This window comes from Scyliorhinus torazame, chromosome X (genome assembly GCF_047496885.1).
Source record: "Scyliorhinus torazame isolate Kashiwa2021f chromosome X, sScyTor2.1, whole genome shotgun sequence".
Taxonomy (NCBI): Eukaryota; Metazoa; Chordata; class Chondrichthyes; order Carcharhiniformes; family Scyliorhinidae; genus Scyliorhinus; species Scyliorhinus torazame.
The window spans coordinates 39,639,680-39,666,553 of NC_092738.1; the positions used below are offsets into that span (position 1 = coordinate 39,639,680).

At 55.4% G+C, this 26,874-nt stretch overlaps 1 protein-coding gene across 1 annotated transcript in view; it reads left to right on the forward strand.

Moving 5' to 3' along the window:
* Positions 1-26,874, forward strand: part of LOC140405349 (nck-associated protein 1-like) — a 167,822-nt gene that overhangs the window by 79,106 nt on the left and 61,842 nt on the right. The window contains exons 14-19 of the mRNA XM_072493647.1: positions 4,964-5,109; positions 7,764-7,896; positions 18,196-18,315; positions 18,433-18,572; positions 22,576-22,707; positions 23,769-23,987. Of these exons, the coding sequence (XP_072349748.1) occupies positions 4,964-5,109; positions 7,764-7,896; positions 18,196-18,315; positions 18,433-18,572; positions 22,576-22,707; positions 23,769-23,987 (890 nt within the window). The remainder of the gene's footprint in view (positions 1-4,963; positions 5,110-7,763; positions 7,897-18,195; positions 18,316-18,432; positions 18,573-22,575; positions 22,708-23,768; positions 23,988-26,874) is intronic.

Consider the following 26,874-nt stretch of genomic DNA (forward strand, 5'->3'; position numbering starts at 1 on the left):
ACCCTCTGACAGTGCAGCACTCCCAGTACTGACCCTCTGACAGTGCAGCACTCCCTCAGTACTGACCCGCTGACAGTGCGGCACTCCCTCAGTACAGACCCTCTGACAGTGCGGCACTCCCTCAATACTGACCCTCTGACAGTGCGGCACTCCCTCAGTACTGACCCTCTGACAGTGCGGCACTCCCTCAGTACAGACCCTCTGACAGTGCGGCACTTCCTCAGTACTGACCCTCTGACAGTGCGGCACTCCCTCAGTACTGATCCTCTGACAGTGCGGCGCTCCCTCAGTACTGACCCTCTGACAGTGCGGCACTCCCTCAGTACTGACCCTCTGACAGTGCAGCACTCCCTCAGTACTGACCCTCTGACAGTGCGGGGCTCCCTCAGTACTGACCCTCTGACAGTGCAGCACTCCCTCAGTACTGACCCTCTCACAGTGCGGCACTCCCTCAGTACTGACCCTCTGACAGTGTGGAGCTTCCTCAGTACTGACCCTCTGACAGTGCGGGGCTCCCTCAGTACTGACCCTCTGACAGTGCAGCACTCCCTCAGTACTGACCCTCTGACAGTGCAGCACTCCCAGTACTGACCCTCTGACAGTGCAGCACTCCCTCAGTACTGACCCGCTGACAGTGCGGCACTCCCTCAGTACAGACCCTCTGACAGTGCGGCACTCCCTCAATACTGACCCTCTGACAGTGCGGCACTCCCTCAGTACTGACCCGCTGACAGTGCGGCACTCCCTCAGTACAGACCCTCTGACAGTGCGGCACTCCCTCAGTACTGACCCGCTGACAGTGCGGCACTCCCTCAGTACAGACCCTCTGACAGTGCGGCACTCCCTCAGTACTGACCCTCTGACAGTGCGGCACTCCCTCAGTACAGACCCTCTGACAGTGCAGCACTCCCTCAGTACTGACACTCTGACAGTGCAGCACTCCCTCAGTACTGACCCTCTGACAGTGCAGCACTCCCTCAGTACTGACCCTCTGACAGTGCGGCTCTCCCTCAGTACTGACCCTCTGACAGTGCGGCACTCCCTCAGTACTGACCCTCTGACAGTGTGGCGCTCCCTCAGTACTGACCCTCTGACAGTGCGGCTCCCTCAGTACTGACCCTCTGACAGTGCAGCACTCCCTCAGTACTGACCCTCTGACAGTGCGGCACTCCCTCAGTACTGACCCTCTGACAGTGCGGCACTCCCTCAGTACTGACCCTCTGACAGTGCAGCACTCCCTCAGTACTGACCCTCTGACAGTGCAGCACTCCCTCAGTACTGACCCTCTGACAGTGCGGCACTCCCTCAGTACTGACCCTCTGACAGTGCAGCACTCCCTCAGTACTGACCCTCTGACAGTGCGGCACTCCCTCAGTACTGACCCTCTGACAGTGCGGCACTCCCTCAGTACTGACCCTCTGACAGTGCGGCACTCCCTCAGTACTGACCCTCTGACAGTGCGGCACTCCCTCAGTACTGACCCTCTGACAGTGCGGCACTCCCTCAGTACTGACCCTCTGACAGTGCGGCACTCCCTCAGTACTTACCCTCTGACAGTGCGGCACACCCTCAGTACTGACCCTCTGACAGTGCAGCACTCCCTCAGTACTTACCCTCTGACAGTGCAGCACTCCCTCAGTACTGACCCTCTGACAGTGCAGCACTCCCTCAGTACTGACCCTCTGACAGTGCGGCACTCCCTCAGTACTGACCCTCTGACAGTGCAGCACTCCCTCAGTACTGACCCTCTGACAGTGCAGCACTCCCTCAGTACTGACCCTCTGACAGTGCAGCACTCCCTCAGTACTGACCCTCTGACAGTGCAGCACTCCCTCAGTACTGACCCTCTGACAGTGCAGCACTCCCTCAGTACTGACCCTCTGACAGTGCAGCACTCCCTCAGTACTGACCCTCTGACAGTGCGGCTCTCCCTCAGTACTGACCCTCTGACAGTGCGGCACTCCCTCAGTACTGACCCTCTGACAGTGCGGCGCTCCCTCAGTACTGACCCTCTGACAGTGCGGCACTCCCTCAGTACTGACCCTCTGACAGTGCGGCTCCCTCAGTACTGACCCTCTGACAGTGCAGCACTCCCTCAGTACTGACCCTCTGACAGTGCGGCACTCCCTCAGTACTGACCCTCTGACAGTGCGGCACTCCCTCAGTACTGACCCTCTGACAGTGCAGCACTCCCTCAGTACTGACACTCTGACAGTGCGGCACTCCCTCAGTACTGACCCTCTGACAGTGCAGCACTCCCTCAGTACTGACCCTCTGACAGTGCAGCACTCCCTCAGTACTGACCCTCTGACAGTGAGGCACTCCCTCAGTACTGACCCTCTGACAGTGCAGCACTCCCTCAGTACTGACCCTCTGACAGTGCGGCACTCCCTCAGTACTGACCCTCTGACAGTGCGGCACTCCCTCAGTACTGACCCTCTGACAGTGCGGCACTCCCTCAGTACTGACCCTCTGACAGTGCGGCACTCCCTCAGTACTTACCCTCTGACAGTGCGGCACACCCTCAGTACTGACCCTCTGACAGTGCAGCACTCCCTCAGTACTTACCCTCTGACAGTGCGGCACTCCCTCAGTACTGACCCTCTGACAGTGCAGCACTCCCTCAGTACTGACCCTCTGACAGTGCAGCACTCCCTCAGTACTGACCCTCTGACAGTGCAGCACTCCCTCAGTACTGACCCTCTGACAGTGTGGCACTCCCTCAGTACTGACCCTCTGACAGTGCGGCACTCCCTCAGTACTGACCCTCTGACAGTGCAGCACTCCGTCAGTACTGACCCTCTGACAGTGCGGCACTCCCTCAGTACTGACCCTCTGACAGTGCAGCACTCCCTCAGTACTGACCCTCTAACAGTGCAGCACTCCCTCAGTACTGACCCTCTAACAGTGCAGCACTCCCTCAGCACTGACCCTCTGACAGTGCAGCACTCCCTCAGTACTGACCCTCTGACAGTGCAGCACTCCCTCAGTACTGACCCTCTGACAGTGCAGCGCTCCCTCAGTACTGACCCTCTGACAGTGCGGCACTCCCTCAGTACTGACCCTCTGACAGTGCGGCACTCCCTCAGTACTGACCCTCTGACAGTGCAGCACTCCCTCAGTACTGACCCTCTGACAGTGCAGCACTCCCTCAGTACTGTCTCTCTGACAGTGCAGCACTCCCTCAGTACTGACCCTCTGACAGTGCAGCACTCCCTCAGTACTGACCCTCTGACAGTGCAGCACTCCCTCAGTACTGACCCTCTGACAGTGCAGCACTCCCTCAGTACTGACTCTCTGACAGTGCAGCACTCCCTCAGTACTGACCCTCTGACAGTGCAGCACTCCCTCAGTACTGACCCGCTGATGTGCTAAAGACTTGGACATGAAGCCTTGTACCCCACAGTAGAAGTGAGAGTGATATCAATGAGGCAGAGCAGACGTATCAGTGGGATTGTGATCGGGTAGTGCAGTTCAATGTGATCTGGTGGAGGGTGATGTACTGAGATGATGAGTTGGACTGGGTAGCGATGGGTTATGACAGGTTGATGGGGTGAGCTGGAATGTGATGGGATCTGATGTATTGACTGATTGTGCTGGAATGTGTAGATGTGATTGACAGGATGTGATGAGGATGTGATTGACAGGATGTGATGAGGATGTGATTGACAGGATGTGATGAGGATGTGATTGACAGGATGTGATGAGGATGTGATTGACAGGATGTGATGAGGATGTGATTGACAGGATGTGATGAGGATGTGATTGACAGGATGTGATGAGGATGTGATTGACAGGATGTGATGAGGATGTGATTGACAGGATGTGATGAGGATGTGATTGACAGGATGTGATGAGGATGTGATTGACAGGATGTGATGAGGATGTGATTGACAGGATGTGATGAGGATGTGATTGACAGGATGTGATGAGGATGTGATTGACAGGATGTGATGAGGATGTGATTGACAGGATGTGATGAGGATGTGATTGACAGGATGTGATGAGGATGTGATTGACAGGATGTGATGAGGATGTGATTGACAGGATGTGATGAGGATGTGATTGACAGGATGTGATGAGGATGTGATTGACAGGATGTGATGAGGATGTGATTGACAGGATGTGATGAGGATGTGATTGACAGGATGTGATGAGGATGTGATTGACAGGATGTGATGAGGATGTGATTGACAGGATGTGATGAGGATGTGATTGACAGGATGTGATGAGGATGTGATTGACAGGATGTGATGAGGATGTGATTGACAGGATGTGATGAGGATGTGATTGACAGGATGTGATGAGGATGTGATTGACAGGATGTGATGAGGATGTGATTGACAGGATGTGATGAGGATGTGATTGACAGGATGTGATGAGGATGTGATTGACAGGATGTGATGAGGATGTGATTGACAGGATGTGATGAGGATGTGATTGACAGGATGTGATGAGGATGTGATTGACAGGATGTGATGAGGATGTGATTGACAGGATGTGATGAGGATGTGATTGACAGGATGTGATGAGGATGTGATTGACAGGATGTGATGAGGATGTGATTGACAGGATGTGATGAGGATGTGATTGACAGGATGTCATGAGGATGTGATTGACAGGATGTGATGAGGATGTGATTGACAGGATGTGATGAGGATGTGATTGACAGGATGTGATGAGGATGTGATTGACAGGATGTGATGAGGATGTGATTGACAGGATGTGATGAGGATGTGATTGACAGGATGTGATGAGGATGTGATTGACAGGATGTCATGAGGATGTGATTGACAGGATGTCATGAGGATGTGATTGACAGGATGTCATGAGGATGTGGTGGGTTGAAGCAACATTTTGGAAAATGGATGGGGCATGATGGATCCTGGTGATGGGGAGTCGTGGATTTTTTCCTTGGCATCTCTCAGTTGGTTACACGTTTCTTGTCCTGGTTACATTTCAGGCTTATACCAGCGTTGCCAAAACCCCTTTGATCCTGCGGGAAAATGTGAAGCTTGCAGCACTGATGAACACCATTGTCTTCCACACGAAGATGCTGGACAGTCTAAACAGTCTGTTGGTGGAGACAGGGGACCTCACTGCATTCTGGTCAGTACAGCATGAACACAGCCAGCCACTGCTCCCCATCAGCTTCGATCCGGGAAGGAGAGGGGTACAATTCCCCTCCCTTCGTAATGTCATTGTGCGCAGATGTTTTCCACCCACTGTCCAACTATCCCATTCCCAAAATCCTCTGTGGAGAGGATGTTTCCCCTGTTTGGATGGCAGTCTAGAACCAAGCGGCAAAGCCTCGTTGTAAGGGGACGGCCATTTAAATGAGGTGGAATTTCGTCACTCAGGATGGTGAATCTTTGGAATTTTCTGTCCCCCAGGGTTGTGGAAGTTCAGTCACTGAGCATGCCCGAGACAGAAATTTATAGATTTCTGGATATTAAAGATTTTGAGGGAAATGGTGTTGAGTATGGAGTAGGCCCGAGGGGTTGAATGGCGGAGTAGGCCCGAGGGGTTGAATGGCGGAGTAGGCCCGAGGGGTTGAATGGCGGAGTAGGCCCGAGGGGTGGAATGGCGGAGTAGGCCCGAGGGGTTGAATGGCGGAGTAGGCCCGAGGGGTTGAATGGCGGAGTAGGCCCGAGGGGTTGAATGGCGGAGTAGGCCCGAGGGGTGGAATGGCGGAGTAGGCCCGAGGGGTGGAATGGCGGAGTAGGCCCGAGGGGTGGAATGGCGGAGTAGGCCCGAGGGGTGGAATGGCGGAGTAGGCCCGAAGGGTGGAATGGCGGAGTAGGCCCGAGGGGTGGAATGGCGGAGTAGGCCCGAGGGGTGGAATGGCGGAGTAGGCCCGAGGGGTGGAATGGCGGAGTAGGCCCGAGGGGTGGAATGGCGGAGTAGGCCCGAGGGGTGGAATGGCGGAGTAGGCCCGAGGGGTGGAATGGCGGAGTAGGCCCGAGGGGTGGAATGGCGGAGTAGGCCCGAGGGGTGGAATGGCGGAGTAGGCCCGAGGGGTGGAATGGCGGAGTAGGCCCGAGGGGTGGAATGGCGGAGTAGGCCCGAGGGGTGGAATGGCGGAGTAGGCCCGAGGGGTGGAATGGCGGAGTAGGCCCGAGGGGTGGAATGGCGGAGTAGGCCCGAGGGGTGGAATGGCGGAGTAGGCCCGAGGGGTGGAATGGCGGAGTAGGCCCGGGGGGTGGAATGGCGGAGTAGGCCCGGGGGGTGGAATGGCGGAGTAGGCCCGGGGGGTGGAATGGCGGAGTAGGCCCGGGGGGTGGAATGGCGGAGTAGGCCCGGGGGGTGGAATGGCGGAGTAGGCCCGGGGGGTGGAATGGCGGAGTAGGCCCGGGGGGTGGAATGGCGGAGTAGGCCCGGGGGGTGGAATGGCGGAGTAGGCCCGGGGGGTGGAATGGCGGAGTAGGCCCGGGGGGTGGAATGGCGGAGTAGGCCCGGGGGGTGGAATGGCGGAGTAGGCCCGAGGGGTGGAATGGCGGAGTAGGCCCGAGGGGTGGAATGGCGGAGTAGGCCCGAGGGGTGGAATGGCGGAGTAGGCCCGAGGGGTGGAATGGCGGAGTAGGCCCGAGGGGTGGAATGGCGGAGTAGGCACGAGGGGTGGAATGGCGGAGTAGGCCCGAGGGGTGGAATGGCGGAGTAGGCCCGAGGGGTGGAATGGCGGAGTAGGCCCGAGGGGTGGAATGGCCTACTCTTGCTCCTTTGTTCCTCTGTTCATTGCTGCTTTCTCTCTTGACGAGGGGATTGGATGGGCTCATGTATTTTTTTTTTTGTTCGGGACGCCCTTTGGGGTGCGATTTCATGGAAATGAAACTGAGTCCCGTGTCAGGTGTATTTAGCCGGAGGTTTCCCGGCATTATCGCGTAGGACGCCACTATTAAACGGGACTCTGCTACATTTCTGTGCCTCAGCGAGGAATGCCTCGCCAAGGCTGCACTTAGTCCCATTTCCTGCACTAACGAGCTCCACTTGCCAGTGCAGGAAGAGAAGCGCCTGGATCGCTATTGCCCCCACTGTGGCTTCAGGACCCCCCCAACACCCAATGTCATCAAGCCCCCCACCTCATCAGGGCAGGGCACCCATGGGCCCAATCCCCACTGCAGGCAAAATGCCAGCCAAGCACCACCAGCCTGGCATGTTGGCAGTGCCCCTGCCAGGCTGCAAGTGCCACCTGGGCACCCTGGAAATGCGAGGGTGGCACCCAGGTGGAACTACCAGGGCTCTAACCCTAATGTAGCCAGGGTGCCAGTGCCCAGTTGGCATGAGGGGTGCCCGGGTACCATCCTTCCCAGAGCTCGACCATTGAGACCCCCCCAAGTGCAGTTCATCTGGTGCACATTGGTGGAGACTGATGCTAACTGACGCTCACTCGGAGTCTCCGAGGCGTGGCTGTTAGATCCTGCCCGTGCATTGGGGAACTCCGGCAACAGCATATGTAAATGAGCCTGTCTGCTCACTTGAATATGTAAATTTTGGTCCCATGCATTGTGGGCGGGCCTAGATCACACTAACTCACGAGATCCCGTTCGATCTTGTGAGGCGTAGTGAGCCGGATAAATCCTGCGATTTACCGGCCGTGTCGAGTCCCGAGTCAGGTGCAGCATGGCCGTTAGATCGTGCCCCAAGTTACCAGCTGGCGGAAGGGACTAACAATGTCAGCAAGAGCCCGGTACTGTGGACTTGCCCCCAGTTTCTCCTTGGGTCCATTTGTGCACTCTGACACTCGGTGCTCTTTTCTGTGGCAGCTTCTACCCACGTTTGTTTGAGAAGATGTTCCTACAAGGCACCGAAGACTCCACGCAACTGCCGTACCTAATCGCTTTTCCCATGATCTGCTCACACTTCTCAAACTGTATCCACGACATGTGTCCTGAGGAGGTGAGTCGCTGCTTTTCTTTGTTCTCTGTCCTTCCTGGAATCAATTCCAGATTTTGTTAACTAAATTTAAATTCCACTAGCTGCTATGGTGGGATTCGAACCGGTGTCGCTAGAGCATTCACCTGGGCCTCTGGATTCTGTACAGCAGCATAACTGGGAGCGACAGGTATCTCTCAGATCACACCAATCAGGCTGCAGTCTGCGGTGTGGCTACGCAACCACAGGAGGGGGCCCTGTGTCAGAGTTGGCATTCGCTCGAGGCCCCACCCGCTTGAATCTCTGTGCAATGCGTTGCTGTAGCGTAGTCATGGTCTGGGCACCTTGCGGCCTTCTCAGCCAGCATAAGGACTAAAGTTAGAGCTAGGCCGTCCCGGGGTTACTTCAGGAATCATGGGCGGGATTCTCCGACCCCACGCCGGGTTGGTGAATCACCGGGGGAGGGCACGATTCACGCGACGCAGCTCCAACGCCGGATCACCGATTCTCCAGTAACCGGAGAATCCGCGGCGCGGTAGGCGTGGTGCCAGTCGCCCCCCCCCCGGCGATTTGTCCCCGCGCGATGGGTCGAGTGCCCGCCGAGTTAGGCCAGGTCCTGCCGGCGCCGTTCTCGTGAGGTCCTACCCGGCAGGACCTCGGCGTTCTGGCTGCGGGAGCCGTCCTGGTGGGGGGGGGGGGAGGAAGGATCCGATGCTGGGGGGGGGGCCTCCACGGTGGCCAGGACCGCGATCAGAGCCTACCGATTGGCGGGCGGACTAATTCCGGTGGGGGCCTATATTCCTCCGCGAAGGCCCCTGTAGCTCTCCGCTGGCACGGAGAAGGCAACCCACGCGTATGCACGAACACGCGCCGGCCGTAGCGCGCATGCACCCCTATCGGCAGCTGGAGCAGCGTGAAGCTCTCCAGTGCCGTGCTGACCCCCTGTGAGGCCTCCAGTGCCGTTCTGGCCCCCTGTGAGGCTCTCCAGTGCCGTGCTGGCCCCCTGTGAGGCCTCCAGTGCCGTGCTGACCCCGTGTGAGGCCTCCAGTGCCGTGCTGGCCCCCTGTGAGGCCTCCAGTGCCGTGCTGGCCCCGTGTGAGGCTCTCCAGTGCCGTGCTGGCCCCCTGTGAGGCCTCCAGTGCCGTTCTGGCCCCCTGTGAGGCTTTCCAGTGCCGTTCTGGCCCCCTGTGAGGCTCTCCAGTGCCGTTCTGGCCCCCTGTGAGGCTCTCCAGTGCCGTGCTGGCCCCCTGTGAGGCCTCCAGTGCCGTTCTGGCCCCCTGTGAGGCCTCCAGTGCCGTTCTGGCCCCCTGTGAGGCTCTCCAGTGCCGTGCTGGCCCCCTGTGAGGCTCTCCAGTGCCGTGCTGGCCCCCTGTGAGGCCTCCAGTGCCGTTCTGGCCCCCTGTGAGGCCTCCAGTGCCGTTCTGGCCCCCTGTGAGGCTCTCCAGTGCCGTTCTGGCCCCCTGTGAAGCTCTCCAGTGCCGTTCTGGCCCCCTGTGAGGCCTCCAGTGCCGTTCTGGCCCCCTGTGAGGCCTCCAGTGCCGTTCTGGCCCCCTGTGAGGCTCTCCAGTGCCGTTCTGGCCCCCTGTGAGGCCTCCAGTGCCGTTCTGGCCCCCTGTGAGGCTCTCCAGTGCCGTGCTGGCCCCCTGTGAGGCCTCCAGTGCCGTGCTGGCCCCCTGTGAGGCCTCCAGTGCCGTGCTGGCCCCCTGTGAGGCTCTCCAGTGCCGTTCTGGCCCCCTGTGAGGCTCTCCAGTGCCGTGCTGGCCCCCTGTGAGGCCTCCAGTGCCGTTCTGGCCCCCTGTGAGGCCTCCAGTGCCGTTCTGGCCCCCTGTGAGGCCTCCAGTGCCGTGCTGGCCCCCTGTGAGGCTCTCCAGTGCCGTGCTGGCCCCGTGTGAGACGCAGGATCACTGTTCCTAGGGGCTTGTTGACGCCGTCGTAAAATGCTCCGGCTTCAGAGAATCCCGCCCCATTTCTTCACACGCAGGGCCCTGGAAATCTGGAACTCTTCCCCCAGAAAGATTGGCCGATTGGTGGCTTCCAAACTGAGAGCAGTGGATTTCTGTAGTTTAAGCTAGCGACGGTTACGGAACGTCTGTAAACCTCGAAAGAGTCCACGCCGAATTGTAGAGAGAAATAAAGTTTTATTTACAAGAACTATTATTTACGCAGCATCGAAAATCATTGTCAGTACCCAAACTGGCCGACTTTACAGAGAGGTTTAGCTATCCATGATTTAGGGTTCCCACCCCCCTTTAATGGCGGAGCTCATATTGGGCGAGACTAACAGGGAGTTTAATCATTGCCACATCGGCCTGATCCTGCAGCCTGACAGAGGGCACACTTCCATTTGATTTCTCTCAGTGATGCCCACTGTCTCACCACATCCCTTAGAGTTGGGCAGTGCAATGGCGCAAGGGTCAGCGGTGGCTATGGAATATTATCATGCGTACGTTTTGTTGTAACTGGCTGGGGTTACGGAACAGTGCTTCACTTTATTGGGGTCAGCACAGCTGCACAGCATTGCAGTGTGCGTCACGGGCACACACCAGGCTCGGGAATGAAATCCTCCAGGAATTGAGTGTGTAAACGCGCATTGGTTAGCGATACATCCTGCTGATGTCACTTTGGCACGCATACTATGGTGTCTGAGGGGCACAGTCAGAGAGAGAGGGTGGCGGAAGATCATGTGTGATGTGTCCTTTTATATGGGTTGGTGTAATGCCCTCCTGTGGTAGTGTCACCTCTGTGTGTGTCGTGAATGCCCATTAGTCGTGCCCTATCTTACTGGCCTATTGGTTGAATGTCTGTGTCTTATGATGTCTCTGGTGCTCCCTCTGGTGTCGAGCTAGGTGTAGTGTGTTCACATTAACCCCTTGTGTATTTACAGTGATGCATATCACCACATCCCCCCTTTATTCGTGTTACATATTTTCTGTACAGTGTTAAAGAAAATTGAACAAACTAGGTAGATAAGTGATGACATGTACAAGTCATGATGAGTGATGATTACACAATAAATCCAAATCACACGCATGAGTCCAAAGTTCAGTAATTAATATGGTCGAGTGGCTTTCTTGTTTGGTTGGTGAGTTGGTGATGTTGATGGTGGCATTGCATTGTAAACGCCGTCAGTGTCCCTGTGCTGAAGGAACCAAGAAGTGGTCACATCACTTCGTTGTCGGATTTGGGCTCTTTTTTTTCTTGCGTTGCTTGTGGTGGTAATTCTTGATGGCATCTGTCCTGAAAGCCAGGTTGCCTGTTGGTAGTACAGCAAACGTGGTGGTAAAATGCATCATCCTGCCATGGCATGTCATTGTACTGAGCTGAGCAGTAACAGTGTCCCGCATTGGCAGAGTTGTACCATGTCGTACCAGTCGTAGTTCCAGTGGTGTTGTTTTTGTCGTGCTCGTTGTCGACGTTGTTGCCTCTGGTACGCTTCTTGTTATTGTCTTTGATGTTGTTGTGTTGGTTGGTTTTGTTGTTGTGTTTGCTGCGCTCGAGGACCACACTCTGTGGATAATACGAGTCCTTCACACAGTTACTCGTGTCAGCGTGCTTTGTGGCATCTGCTGTCTCCTTGAGCGTGCCGTCACTGAGTTTGCGGCGGTCCCCGTCTGGAGTCATGTCCGGCTTACTTGAATCAGCTTTGGCTTGTGGTTGCTCCCTGTCTGGAGTCTGGTCTGTTTCACCTGAGTCAGTTTCGGTTTGTCGATGCTCCCCGTCTGGAGTCAAAACAGTCAGGAATGCTTGTGGAGAGGCTCGAGCGAGTGAGGTTTGAATTAACGTGGTGTCACCGGAGTCACCAATAGTTTCAATGTGATTGTCCAGTGCCTCTGTACATTCGTGCTGAGGTCTGTCACGTTGCACATCTGGGGCGTCATTCTCCGACCCCCCGCCGGGTCGGAGAATGGCCGTTGGCCGCCGTGAATCCCGCCCCCGCCCCCGCCGAAGTCTCCGGTACCGGAGATTGGGCGGGGGCGGGAATCGGGCCGCGCCGGTTGGCGGGACCCCCCGCTCAATTCTCCGGCCCGGATGGGCCGAAGTCCCGCCCAGAAATTGCCTGTCCCGCCGGCGTAAATTAAACCTGGTATTTACCGGCGGGACCAGGCGGCGTGGGCGGGCTCCGGGGTCCTGGGGGGGTCGCGGGGCGATCTGACCCCGGGGGGTGCCCCCACGGTGGCCTGGCCCGCGATCGGGGCCCACCGATCCGCGGGCGGGTCTGTGCCGTGGGGGCACTCTTTCCCTTCCGCCTCCGCCACGGCCTCCACCATGGCGGAGGCGGAAGAGACTCTCCCCGCTGCGCATGCGCGGGAAACTGTCGGCGGCCGCTGACGCTCCCGCGCATGCGCCGCATTTCCGTGCCAGCTGGCGGGGCACCAAACGCCATTTCCGCGCCAGCTGGCGGGGCAACAAACGCCATTTCCGCCAGCTGGCGGGGCGGAAATTCCTCCGGTGCCGACCTAGCCCCTCAATGTTGGGTCTCGGCCCCCAAAGATGCTGAGCATTCCGCACCTTTGGGCCGGCGCGATGCCCGTCTGATTGGCGACGTTTTGGGCGCCAGTCGGCGGACATCGCAACGTTGGGGGAGAATTTCGCCCCTGGTATGGGAAGTGGGATGCCGTCGTCACTTGTCGCACATACAGTGGGTAGAGCCTCAGCATCTTCTTGCTGTGCACTTGAGCGTGGTAGACTGTCAGAGTCTTTCTGTTGTTCACCTGAGCGTGGCAGACCTGCATCGTCTGCTGCTGGTTGCTCAGAGGAGGTTGCTAGACCCTCATGGTCTTGTTCATGCAAGGACTGCGCTCTGGAGTCCTGCGTTCCTTCTATCGTGGAGTCTGTCCACGAGCTCGCTCTGGAGGCTTGTGACACTGGAGTCACTTTGTGTGGAGACGTGCAGTTGTCTCGCTGTGGAGTCTTTCATCGCTTTCTGTGTGGAGGCTGGGACTCTTCGCGGTGGGTGGACCACTCTCGGTGTGGCAGCAGGCCGCTCTCTGTGGGCTTGTACCGCTCTCGGTCTCTTGGTGTCAGGCCGCTCTCTGTGGGCTTGTACCGCTCTCTGTCTCTTGGTTTCAGGCCGCAGCATCATCCTGCACTCACGAGTCAGGATGTCATATATGCTGGACTGAAGATCCTCAAATCCGAAGAACACATCCGCGCCTGTGTCGGATTCTTCACTGGAGAACACATCTCGTTGCGGTTCGGATTTGGTACTGGGGTCACCATTTCCAATGGTGAAATCATCATCTGAGTCGCAGTCTTCAAGGACTGTATCATCTCTTTGGGCGGTGCTAACTGCTTGTTGCAGGGTTCTGCGGAGGTTACTGGTCGAATTTCAGGCATTGTGCTGTCATTCCAGGTGAAAGAATCTTGTTTTGAGGCTTAAAATTTTTTTTTCTTGTTTTGGGACATTTCCCCTTTAAGTGGGCGTGGTCCGGGGCCTCGACGTCACAACGCTTGTGACGTAGAGCGTAGGAAGCAATTGCGCATGCGCAGATCGCTGTTCCTTTACTCTCTCAACTGCGCATGTGCGGTACCTTTTCCAAGATGGCCACCAATCAAAATTGTCATTCGCTGCTCGCCCACCCCGGTCTCGTGGTTAGTATTGGCGCCTCTTTTACCGTTTCCTGTTGGTTTCTTTGTCTTTTCCTCGCAGTATCGTTCAAACTTGTCCAGGATTGTCTGGAATTCGCTCTGGTCTTGCCCTTTGGAGAACTTGAATGTTTTGAAGATTTCTTCTGCTCTGGCACCCGCGATGGTGAGCAGGAGCTCTGTCTTTTCAGCATCGGCCAAGTCTTGTAGGTTGGCTGCTACCAGGAAGATCTCAAACCTTTGCCTGAATGCTCGCCAGTTTGCACTGAGATTGCACCTGAGCCGCTGTGGAACCGGAATCTCGATCATCTTGCCTGGGTGCTGTTGCTGGTAGTCACGGTTTGCTGAGTTGAAACTATATGGATTTAAACAGTCACTTACTGGTACCATGTTTTGTTCTGCTCTTGTTGTAGCAGAAGCTGCTTCCTTGATGTGCACTCTGACAAAGGAAGGTTCAGACTTGGAGATAGCTTTAACACGTTTATTAAACTCATTAACAATTCTCCTACTTGGATTCAACGCTACTGTTAATCCTGCTATAGCTACTCAGACTGATGAACCAGTCCGCTACAATCCACGTGGTGGGTGTGATGTGTTTCAATCAACCCTGTGTCTGTACTCACTGAGCGTCTCCACTGGAAAGAGGAAGATCATGTGGGCGGTGTCCTTATATATGGGTTGGTGTAATGCCCCCTGTGGTAGTGTCACCTCTGTGTGTTTTGTGACTTCCCATTGGTCGTGCCCTATCTTACTGACCTATTGGTTGAATGTCTGTGTGTCATGATGTCTCTGGTGCTCCCTCTGGTGTCTAGCTAGGTGTAGTGTGTTCACATTAACCCCTTGTGTATTTACAGTGATGCATATCACCACAAGGGACATAGTCAGAGAGAGAGAGGGACATAGTCAGATAGAGAGAGGCACACAGTCACAGAGAGAGAGCGGGGCAGTCAGAGAGAGAGAGAGGCACAGTCAGAGAGAGAGGCACAGTCAGAGAGAGAGGCACAGTCAGAGAGAGAGAGGGTCACAGTCAGAGCGAGAGAGGGTCACAGTCAGAGCGAGAGAGGGTCACAGTCAGAGCAAGAGAGGGTCACAGTCAGAGCGAGAGAGGGACACAGTCAGAGCGAGAGAGGGACACAGTCAGAGCGAGAGAGGGACACAGTCAGAGAGAGAGGGACACAGTGAGAGAGAGAGAGGGACACAGTGAGAGAGAGAGAGGGACACAGTCAGAGAGAGAGAGGGTCACAGTCAGAGAGAGAGGGACACAGTGAGAGAGAGAGAGGCACACAGTCACAGAGAGAGAGCGGGGCAGTCAGAGAGAGAGAGAGGCACAGTCAGAGAGAGAGGCACAGTCAGAGAGAGAGGCACAGTCAGAGAGAGAGGCACAGTCAGAGAGAGAGAGGGTCACAGTGAGAGAGAGAGGGTCACAGTGAGAGAGAGAGAGGGGTCACAGTCAGAGCGGGAGAGGGTCACAGTCAGAGCGAGAGAGGGTCACAGTCAGAGCGAGAGAGGGACACAGTCAGAGCGAGAGAGGGACACAGTCAGAGAGAGAGGGACACAGTCAGAGAGAGAGAGGGACACAGTGAGAGAGAGAGGGACACAGTGAGAGAGAGAGAGGGACACAGTGAGAGAGAGAGAGGGACACAGTCAGAGAGAGAGAGGGTCACAGTCAGAGAGAGAGAGGGACACAGTGAGAGAGAGAGAGGGACACAGTCAGAGAGAGAGACGGACACAGTCAGAGAGAGAGAGGGACACAGTCAGAGAGAGAGAGGGACACAGTGAGAGAGAGAGAGGGACACAGTCAGAGAGAGAGAGGGACACAGTCAGAGAGAGAGAGGGTCACAGTGAGAGAGAGAGGGTCACAGTGAGAGAGAGAGAGGGTCACAGTGAGAGAGAGAGAGGGTCACAGTGAGAGAGAGAGAGGGACACAGTCAGAGAGAGAGAGGGTCACAGTGAGAGAGAGAGGGTCACAGTGAGAGAGAGAGAGGGTCACAGTCAGAGCGAGAGAGGGTCACAGTGAGAGAGAGAGAGGGACACAGTGAGAGAGAGAGAGGGACACAGTCAGAGAGAGAGAGGGACACAGTCAGAGAGAGAGAGGGTCACAGTGAGAGAGAGAGAGGGTCACAGTGAGAGAGAGAGAGGGTCACAGTGAGAGAGAGAGAGGGTCACAGTGAGAGAGAGAGAGGGACACAGTGAGAGAGAGAGAGGGACACAGTCAGAGAGAGAGAGGGACACAGTCAGAGAGAGAGAGGGTCACAGTGAGAGAGAGAGAGGGACACAGTCAGAGAGAGAGAGGGGGACACAGTCAGAGAGAGAGAGGGTCACAGTCAGAGAGAGAGAGGGTCACAGTGAGAGAGAGAGAGGGTCACAGTCAGAGCGAGAGAGGGTCACAGTGAGACAGAGAGAGGGACACAGTGAGAGAGAGAGAGGGACACAGTCAGAGAGAGAGAGGGACACAGTCAGAGAGAGAGAGGGTCACAGTGAGAGAGAGAGAGGGTCACAGTGAGAGAGAGAGAGGGTCACAGTGAGAGAGAGAGAGAGGGACACAGTGAGAGAGAGAGAGGGACACAGTCAGAGAGAGAGAGGGACACAGTCAGAGAGAGAGAGGGTCACAGTGAGAGAGAGAGAGGGTCACAGTGAGAGAGAGAGAGGGACACAGTGAGAGAGAGAGAGGGTCACAGTGAGAGAGAGAGAGGGTCACAGTGAGAGAGAGAGAGGGACACAGTCAGAGAGAGAGAGGGACACAGTCAGAGAGAGAGAGGGTCACAGTGAGAGAGAGAGAGGGTCACAGTGAGAGAGAGAGAGGGACACAGTGAGAGAGAGAGAGGGACACAGTCAGAGAGAGAGAGGGGACACAGTCAGAGAGAGAGAGGGTCACAGTGAGAGAGAGAGAGGGACACAGTCAGAGAGAGAGAGGGACACAGTCAGAGAGAGAGAGGGACACAGTGAGAGAGAGAGAGGGACACAGTCAGAGAGAGAGAGGGACACAGTCAGAGAGAGAGAGGGACACAGTGAGAGAGAGAGAGGGACACAGTCAGAGAGAGAGAGGGACACAGTCAGAGAGAGAGAGGGTCACAGTGAGAGAGAGAGGGTCACAGTCAGAGAGAGAGAGGGTCACAGTGAGAGAGAGAGAGGGACACAGTGAGAGAGAGAGAGGGACACAGTGAGAGAGAGAGAGGGACACAGTCAGAGAGAGAGAGGGACACAGTGAGAGAGAGAGAGGGACACAGTCAGAGAGAGAGAGAGGGACACAGTCAGAGAGAGAGAGGGTCACAGTGAGAGAGAGAGAGGGTCACAGTGAGAGAGAGAGAGGGACACTGAGAGAGAGAGAGAGGGACACAGTCAGAGAGAGAGAGGGTCACAGTGAGAGAGAGAGAGGGTCACAGTGAGAGAGAGAGAGGGACACTGAGAGAGAGAGAGAGGGACACAGTCAGAGAGAGAGAGGGTCACAGTCAGAGAGAGAGAGGGTCACAGTGAGAGAGAGAGAGGGTCACAGTCAGAGCGAGAGAGGGTCACAGTGAGAGAGAGAGAGGGACACAGTGAGAGAGAGAGAGGGACACAGTCAGAGAGAGAGAGGGACACAGTCAGAGAGAGAGAGGGTCACAGTGAGAGAGAGAGAGGGTCACAGTGAGAGAGAGAGAGGGTCACAGTGAGAGAGAGAGAGGGGACACAGTGAGAGAGAGAGAGGGACACAATCAGAGAGAGAGAGGGACACAGTCAGAGAGAGAGAGGGTCACAGTGAGAGAGAGAGAGGGTCACAGTGAGAGAGAGAGAGGGACACAGTGAGAGAGAGAGAGGGTCACAGTGAGAGAGAGAGAGGGTCACAGTGAGAGAGAGAGAGGGGACACAGTCAGAGAGAGAGAGGGACACAGTCAGAGAGAGAGAGGGTCACAGTGAGAGAGAGAGAGGGTCACAGTGAGAGAGAGAGAGGGACACAGTGAGAGAGAGAGAGGGACACAGTCAGAGAGAGAGAGGGGACACAGTCAGAGAGAGAGAGGGTCACAGTGAGAGAGAGAGAGGGACACAGTCAGAGAGAGAGAGGGACACAGTGAGAGAGAGAGAGGGACACAGTGAGAGAGAGAGAGGGACACAGTCAGAGAGAGAGAGGGACACAGTCAGAGAGAGAGAGGGACACAGTGAGAGAGAGAGAGGGACACAGTCAGAGAGAGAGAGGGACACAGTCAGAGAGAGAGAGGGTCACAGTGAGAGAGAGAGGGTCACAGTCAGAGAGAGAGAGGGTCACAGTGAGAGAGAGAGAGGGACACAGTGAGAGAGAGAGAGGGACACAGTGAGAGAGAGAGAGGGACACAGTCAGAGAGAGAGAGGGACACAGTGAGAGAGAGAGAGGGACACAGTGAGAGAGAGAGAGAGGGACACAGTCAGAGAGAGAGAGGGTCACAGTGAGAGAGAGAGAGGGTCACAGTGAGAGAGAGAGAGGGACACTGAGAGAGAGAGAGAGGGACACAGTCAGAGAGAGAGAGGGTCACAGTGAGAGAGAGAGAGGGTCACAGTCAGAGAGAGAGAGGGACACAGTGAGAGAGAGAGAGGGACACAGTCAGAGAGAGAGAGAGGGACACAGTCAGAGAGAGAGAGGGTCACAGTGAGAGAGAGAGAGGGTCACAGTGAGAGAGAGAGAGGGACACTGAGAGAGAGAGAGGGTCACAGTCAGCTGAAATGGGGAGCTGCCTGGCGTTACTCGAGTGCAGGGTCTGATGAGAGTGTTGTGTCCTTTCTGTGCAGCACCCAGTCCTCCAGAAACGAAGCATTGGTTTGTGCAACAATTTTCTAGAAGAAATCACCAAACACGCCAGTGTCTGTATGATTGAACTTTGCTACGAGCAACGTAAGTTGAGTGAGAAGGTGAGTGAAGCTGCGTTTGGGATAGTGAGGGAGGAGGGGGGGAAATCAATGTTGTTCAGTGATGAAGATTGTACCATGCTGCCCTGACACACACATCCTGGGTGTCTTTCCCGCTAGCTCCTTCCCAAGTACGCCGCGCAGACCATCAGTAAAGCTGTCAACAAGAAACGCAAGAAGCCCGTCAGCAAAAAAGCTGAACCGAGCCGAGAGAAACCGGGTGCGGAGAGCCAGCGGAAGGATCGCATCATCGACACCAAGTAGGTGAAGGAGGCGGCGGGTGTGGGTCCTCTTCAAATACCCCAATCAGAACGCACCGTTCATGTCACTGAGCGAGGAGCTGGGTTGCTGCCCGCTGCTCTGAGTGAGCAGCCACCCATTCCGCCTGGCATCAACATTGGTTCCATGTCTGGTGCCAGGATGGGCGAAACATTCCTGATACCCAGGCTGGTGGCACAGCTGCTTCAGATCGGCACCAGTCCAAGCCCCCAAAACCCTTTCCCGCTGAAGCTGAGTTGCACTGTCCACTTCAACGTTACAACACCCAACAGTTGAGGGAATGCGAGACATCAGAATGCAGTGCCCCTGGGTGGTACAGGCTCATCACGCCATTTGTGACGGGAAAGACTCAAGTACACAATTACTTTTGAAATGTATTTATTCAGGAGGTGAGTTACTCTCTGCAGGATTCCCAGCCTCTGACCTGCTCTGGGAGCCACAGTGTTTAGATGGCAATATTTGATGATTGCGAGGATGTGCCACACACTGCTGGGAGAAATGGCAAGAAGTTCAGTTGGCACCTGGCAGGGGCAGCTGACACCTTGTGTACTGCCACCAAGTATATGTGAAGGACATAGCCCCCTGGCAGCAACTGGCAATGCAGGGTACAGGTTTGGGTACCTGCCCAAAGGTACCAGCAGTCGAAGTGCACTGCCACCCTCTGACTGCCACCCTCTGACTGCCACCCTCTGACTGCCACCCTCTGACTGCCACCCTCTCTGACTGCCACCCTCTCGGAGTGCCTCCCCCTCTCGGAGTGCCACCCTCTCGGAGTGCCTCCTCCTCTCGGAGTGCCTCCCCCTCTCGGAGTGCCTCCCCCTCTCGGAGTGCCTCCCCCTCTCGGAGTGCCTCCCCCTCTCGGAGTGCCTCCCCCTCTCGGAGTGCCTCCCCCTCTCGGACTGCCTCCCCCTCTCGGACTGCCTCCCCCTCTCGGACTGCCTCCCCCTCTCGGACTGCCTCCCCCTTTCTGACTGCGTCCCCCTCTCTCTCTCTGACTGCGTCCCCCTCTCTCTCTCTCTGACTGCGTCCCCCTCTCTCTCTCTGACTGCGTCCCCCTCTCTCTCTCTGACTGCGTCCCCCTCTCTCTCTCTGACTGCGTCCCCCTCTCTCTCTCTCTGACTGCGTCCCCCTCTCTCTCTCTGACTGCGTCCCCCTCTCTCTCTCTCTGACTGCGTCCCTCTCTCTCTCTCTCTGACTGCGTCCCCCTCTCTCTCTCTCTGACTGCGTCCCTCTCTCTCTCTCTCTGACTGCGTCCCTCTCTCTCTCTCTCTGACTGCGTCCCTCTCTCTCTTTCTCTGACTTCGTCCCTCTCTCTCTCTCTCTGACTGCGTCCCTCTCTCTGTCTCTGACTGTGTCCCTCTCTCTGTCTCTCTCTCTCACTGTGACCCCTCTGTGACTGTGACTCTCTCTGACTAATGCCCTCTAGCTCATTACCCACATCTTTTAAGACCCTGGGTTGAAGTCCATCAGGAGGCAGTGGTGTAATGGCATTATCGCTGGACTAGTAATCGAGAGATTCAAAGTCATGCGCTTGGGACCCGGGTCCGATTCCTACCATGGCAGATGGTGACATTTGAATTCAATATTTAAAAATCTGGAATTAAAAGTCTAAAATAGATGATCATTAAACCATTGTTGAACCAATGGTGGCATGGTGGCACAGTGGTTAGCACTGTTGCTTCACAGCGCCAGGGTCCCAGGTTCGATTCCCCGCTGGGTCACTGTCCGTGTGGAGTTTGCACGTTCTCCCCGTGTCTGCGTGGGTTTCACCCCCACAACCCAAAGATGTGCAGGGTAGGTGGATTGGCCGCGCTAAATTGCCCCTTAATTGGAAAAAATGAATTGGGTACTCTAAATTAATTTTAAAACCTTTGAGTCATTATCTGCCATTCTGACCAATCATCTGTGCACTGTTAAATGTTTTTCATTCAGTTTGGTGAATTTCTTTATTTAACCATGATGCGGTTAGAATTTTCAGAATACTTCGAATTTTTCTTTATCGTACGAATATTCTTATCCTGAGTATTCTGAAATACTCCCTTAAATCTCTGCCACTGCCTTTCTATTGGTGTATCCCCTAGCCGAGTATCCCGGTTCACTACAGCAAGCTCAGCTTTCATTATCTGCCAATTGCCCTTATTTAAGTTTAAAATACTAGTCTTAGAACCACTCTTCTCCCTTTCAAAACTGGATGGAAAATTCAATCATGTTGTGGTCACTGCTACCTAAGGGTGTCTTTACCCTAAGATCATCAATTAATCCTGTCACATTACACAATAGCAAGTATAATATGACCTGCTCTCTGGTTGGTTCCAGAACATGCTGCTCTAAGAAACTATCTTGAACACATTCTATCTCAAAATCTCATGGGCATTGGTACACCAGGACTGTGGAATATTCCCAAGATTTTCTGCTTTTATTTCACTTTTCCAGCATTTGTAGGCCTGTTTTTGTATCAGTGCCAGATGTCTTTTATCCCAGACTGCCCGTCTCGGATTGTTTCGCTACTGTTGCTCCACCGTCCCCAGTCGGCCTTTGTTGAGACGTGGTGATTCCTGAAGGCTGAGCGGAATTGTTCGACAGGTCTGGAAGATCCCGTCGGTGGAAAAACTCTGCCCATGAGGCACTCCAGGGTGCCTCTGGGAATGCCTGAGAAAGCTGGCATTCTGCACTCCCGCCCCTATGGCTCTGGCATGAGGTAAAATGGAGGATGATAACCAGTGCTCTGTGTGCCATGTGGGTTAACCAACCCTGAACCTTCAATGTGCCAACCTGTACCTACGTTCGCGAGGCCTAGGCAAGGGGCATGTCAGAGTCTCCTGAAGGAAGCGCTGTAAATCCCGCACAAAACTAGCTGGAGGAAGACAAAGGGTGGTGGTTGATGGGAAATGTTTAGACTGGAGTCCAGTTACTAGTGGTGTACCACAAGGATCTGTTTTGGGGCCACTGCTGTTTGTCATTTTTATAAATGACCTGGAGGAGGGCGTAGAAGGATGGGTGAGTAAATTTGCAGATGACACTAAAGTCGGTGGAGTTGTGGACAGTGTGGAAGGATGTTACAAGTTACAGAGGGACATAGATAAGCTGCAGAGCTGGGCTGAGAGGTGGCAAATGGAGTTTAATGCAGAAAAGTGTGAGGTGATTCATTTTGGAAGGAATAACAGGAAGACGGAGTACTGGGCTAATGGTAAGATTCTTGGCAGTGTGGATGAGCAGAGAGATCTCGGTGTCCATGTACAGAGATCCCTGAAAGTTGCCACCCAGGTTGAGAGGGTTGTTAAGAAGGCGTACGGTGTGTTATCTTTTATTGGTAGAGGGATTGAGTTTCGGAGCCATGAGGTCATGTTGCAGCTGTACAAAACTCTGGTGCGGCCGCATTTGGAGTATTGCGTGCAATTCTGGTCGCCGCATTATAGGAAGGATGTGGAAGCATTGGAAAGGCTGCAGAGGAGATTTACCAGAATGTTGCCTGGTATGGAGGGAAAATCTTATGAGGGAAGGCTGAGGGACTTGAGGCTGTTTTCGTTAGAAGAAGGTTAAGAGGTGAGTTAATTGAGGCATACAAGATGATCAGAGGATTGGATAGGGTGGACAGTGAGAGCCTTTGCCCTCGGATGGTGATGTCTAGCACGAGGGGACATAGCTTTAAATTGAGGGGAGATAGATATAGGACAGATGTCAGAGGTAGGTTCTTTACTCAGAGAGTAGTAAGGGTGTGGAATGCCCTGCCTGCAATAGTAGTGGACTCGCCAACACTAAGGACATTTAAATGGTCATTGGATAAACATATGGACGATAAGGGAATAGTGTAGATGGGCTTTAGAGTGGTTTCACAGGTCAGCGCAACATGGAGGGCCGAAGGGCCTGTACTGCACTGTAATGTTCTATGTTCTGTGTAAAACGAGAAACCCTATTTCATTCAATTACTCTGAAATGCTGTGAGTAATCAGGAAAAGCAGCAATAAGTCTACCTTTATATTTCAGCATGGACAAATATCACTTAACGCTCACTGAATATTGCATGACCATCAACCACGTGCGGGAGCTCGTCATATTTGACCACATAATATTACCGAGTGAATACCTGACAAATCAGCTGGAAGCCCGTCTCACCAGGTACTGTACCCATGACAATACAAGCTGCTGCTCTGTGCTGTGCCATCCAAGACAGCACCCCTTTAGTGTGACCTAAACTGTTCAGGCTCTGAGGCAATGAGAATGAGGCTGAAGCCCTTTTCCACGGTCAATTGAAAAGTAAGGAGAGGCCTGATGGAGTGCACTAAAATGATGAAGGGCTTTGATTGGGTTCTGCATTGACTATATGTAGTTAGCACACGAGTTGAGAAGGCTGGTTTCAAAACAAAAACAATGAGGACATTTTGGAACTCCATAAGCAGCACAGAGTAACAAAAACAAGGAAATTATGCCGGGAACAAAGGACACTGAATAAACCAGCATCTATCAGAAACCGAATTAACGTTTTGAGTCCTTTGGCTCTTCATCAGAACTGAAGAGAGGGAGAATGTGTTTGAGCTGCAGAAGCTGCAATAAAAAGTAGCAACTTTAAGAATGAAAGACAGGGCCTGGTGTGAGAGGGGGCTGGGGGTGTTTTGCATTGAAGCAATACATGTATGGGATATTAAAAAAAAACAAAGGGGAGGGGTTTAAGATGGAGGGAAAAGGTTATCAGTGGTTAGCACTGCTACCTCACAGCGCCAGGAACCCAGGTTTAATTCCAGCCTTGGGTCACTGTCTGTGTGGAGTCTGCACGTTCTCCCCGTGTCTGCGTGGGTTTCCTCCGGGTGCTCTGGTTTCCTCCCACAGTCCCGAAAGACGTGCTTGTTAGGTGGATTGGACATTCTGAATTCTCCCTCTGTGACCCGAACAGGCGCCGGAATGTGGCGACGAGGGGATTCTCACAGTAACTTCATTGCAGTGTTAATGTAAACCTGCCTGTGACACTAATAAAGATTATTATTATCATTATATGTTTTCAAGAAGCAGTTAGATATAGCACTTAGGGTGAAGGGGATCAAAGGATATGGGGGAAAGCGGTATTAGGCTATTGAGTTGGATGATCAGCCATGATTGTGATGAATGGCTGAGCTGGCTCGAAGGGCCGAATGGCCTCCTCCTGCTCCAATTTTCTAAGTTTCTATGTTTATTCTGTTGGTCAGAGCTATTATGCGGCTGACTGGTTACAACCAAGCAACGCAGGAGATTGCCAAACCCTCTGAGGTCCTGTCCGGTGTCAAGGCATTCATAGGATTTATACATTCCATCAGCCATTACGTTAACATCGATGTCACCAGGATTTGCAAGGATGTGCTGTTGCAACAATCTCAAGCTATGGATGCCAATGGAGAAGTTACCCTGACCACTGCTTACACCAATTGGTAGGTAATAAGCTCACAGTGAGTAGGAATTAAAAAGTGCCAGAAATTGGGTTGGATCTTTCCAGTTGGTTCTGAAAAACCTGGTGTGGCAGGTTATTGGTGTTCAGTTGCAATTTCTGGCAAGGCTGCCCATCCCTGAGAGGGGTTAAGAGTCAACCACATTGCTGTGGGTCTGGAGTCACATGTAGGCCAGACCGGGTAAGGACGGCAGATTTCCTTCCTAAAGGGGCATTAGTGACCCAGATGGGGTGTTTATGACAATTGACAATATAATTTCAAATTTGTATTGAATTCAAACGTCACCATCTGCAGTGGGGAGATCTGAACCTGGGGCCCCAGAGCATTCCCCTGGCTCTCTGGTTTACTGGGCCAGTGACAACAGCCACTGCCTCCCCTCAGTCCTGGAGCACAAGACATTTGCCAAAGCTTTGAGCAATATGATGGAGTGTGGTAGGACCAGTGGGGATGGGGAGGGATGGGATACCAGGTAGGGAGGTGGGTTAGTGGGAGGGGCCAGGAGAGGGTACTGGGAGGGGTGGGATATGGAGAGGGATATGGGGGAGGGGGTGTCATGGGGGAGAGGGGTAGGATATGGGGAAGGGGTTGGATGCAGGGGAAGGGGATGTGATATGGGAAAGGGGTAAGATGGGGCGAGGAGGTGGGATACGTGGAGGGGAGTGGGCTCTGGGGAGGGGTGGGTACGGGGAGTGGGTGGGATACGGGAAGGGGGTAAGGTAAGGAAAGGAGGTGGGATGGGGGGTGGGATGCAGAGAGTGGGTGGGACATGATGATAGAGGAGGTGGGACGGGGGGAGAGGGGGTGGGATACGGGGGAGTGGGTGGAATATGGAGAGGGGGTGGGATACGAGGGAGGGGGTGGGATACGGAGAGGGGGAGGGGGTGCGATACGGGGAGGGAGGGGGTGCGATACAGGGAGGGAGGGGGTGGGATACGGGGAAGGGGGAGGGGGTGGGATACGGGGAAGGGGGAGGGGGTGGGATACGGGGAAGGGGGTGGGATACGGTGAGGGGGAGGGGGTGGGATACGGGGAAGGGGGAGGGGGTGGGATACGGGGAAGGGGGAGGGGGTGGGATACGGTGAGGGGGAGGGGGTGGGATACGGGGAAGGGGGAGGGGGTGGGATACGGTGAGGGGGAGGGGGTGGGATACAGAGAGGGGGAGGGGGTGGGATACGGAGAGAGGGAGGGGGTGGGATACAGAGAGGGGATGGGATACGGGGAGGGGGGGATACGGGGAGGGGGGGATACGGGGGAGGGGGGGGTACGGGGGAGGGGGGGATACGGGGAGGGGGGATACGGGGGAGGGGGTGGAATACGGAGAGGGGGTGAGATACAGGGAGGGGTGGGATACGAGGGAGGGGGAGGGGATGGGATACGGGGAGGGGGTGGGATACGGGGAAGGGGAGGGGGTGGGATACAGGGAAGGGGGAGGGGGTGGGATACGGAGAGGGGGAGGGGGTGGGATACGGGGAGGGGGTGGGATACGGGGAAGGGGAGGGGGTGGGATACAGGGAAGGGGGAGGGGGTGGAATACGGAGAGGGGGAGGGGGTGGGATACGGAGAGGGGGTGGGGTACGGGGAGGGGGTGGGGTACGGGGGGGATACGGGGAGGGGTGGGATACGGGGGAAGGGATGGGGTACGGGGGGAGGTACAGGGGAGGGTGTGGGATACGGAGGGGGGAGGGGTGGGATAGGGGGAGGGGGAGGGGTGGGATACGGAGAGGGGGAGGGGGTGGGATACAGGGGGGGTACAGGGGAGGGGTGGGGTACGGGGGGGATACGGAGAGGGGGTGGGATACGGGGCGAGGTGGGGTACGGGGGAAGGGATGGGGTACGGGGGAGGGGTGGGATACGGGGGGGGGATATGGGGAGGGGTGGGATATGGGGGAAGGGATGGGGTACAGGGGAGGGATGGGGTACGGGGAGGGGGGGAGGTACCGGGGAGGGATGGGATACGGGGGAGAGGGGGAGGTACAGGGGAGGGTGTGGGATACGGAGGGGGGGATACGGGGAGGGGTGGGATATGGGGGAAGGGATGGGGTACGGGGGGGAGGGGGTGGGATACAGGGGGGGTACAGGGGAGGGGTGGGGTACGGGGGGATACGGAGAGGGGGTGGGATACGGGGAGAGGTGGGGTACGGGGGAAGGGATGGGGTACGGGGGGGAGGGGGTGGGATACAGGGGGGGTACAGGGGAGGGGTGGGGTACGGGGGGGATACAGAGAGGGGGTGGGATACGGGGAGAGGTGGGGTACGGGGGAAGGGATGGGGTACGGGGGGGAGGGGGTGGGATACAGGGGGGGTACAGGGGAGGGGTGGGGTACGGGGGGGATACGGAGAGGGGGTGGGATACGGGGAGAGGTGGGGTACGGGGGAAGGGATGCGTACGGGGGAGGGGTGGGATACGGGGGGGGGGATATGGGGGAAGGGATGGGGTACGGGGGGGGGGGGAGGTACAGGGGAGGGAGTGGGATACGGAGGGGGGAGGGGGTGGGATATGGGGGGGTACAGGGGAGGGGTGGGGTACGGGGGGGGCACAGGGGAGAGGTGGGGTACGGGGGGGGGGGCGGAGAGGGATATGGTAATTTTCAGTCAACTTTGACATCACTCAGTTTGTTACACAGATTCATTTCCATCTTACGCCAGTGTTGCCAAACACATCTTTGATTCTCTTAAATAGAAGCCGGCGTGTGTGTAAAAATGAGACTGCAGGTCTATCCTTCACTGTCCGGTTATCTGAAATAAAACATTCCATGCAATCTGACCTTAAATCAGACACTCGCTTTGTGCCTGTATCCCTGATGTTCAAGGAAGTTCTCCAGCCATGTCCACCATATCACCTTGTGTTCTCTGCTCAGTAATGGGAGGGA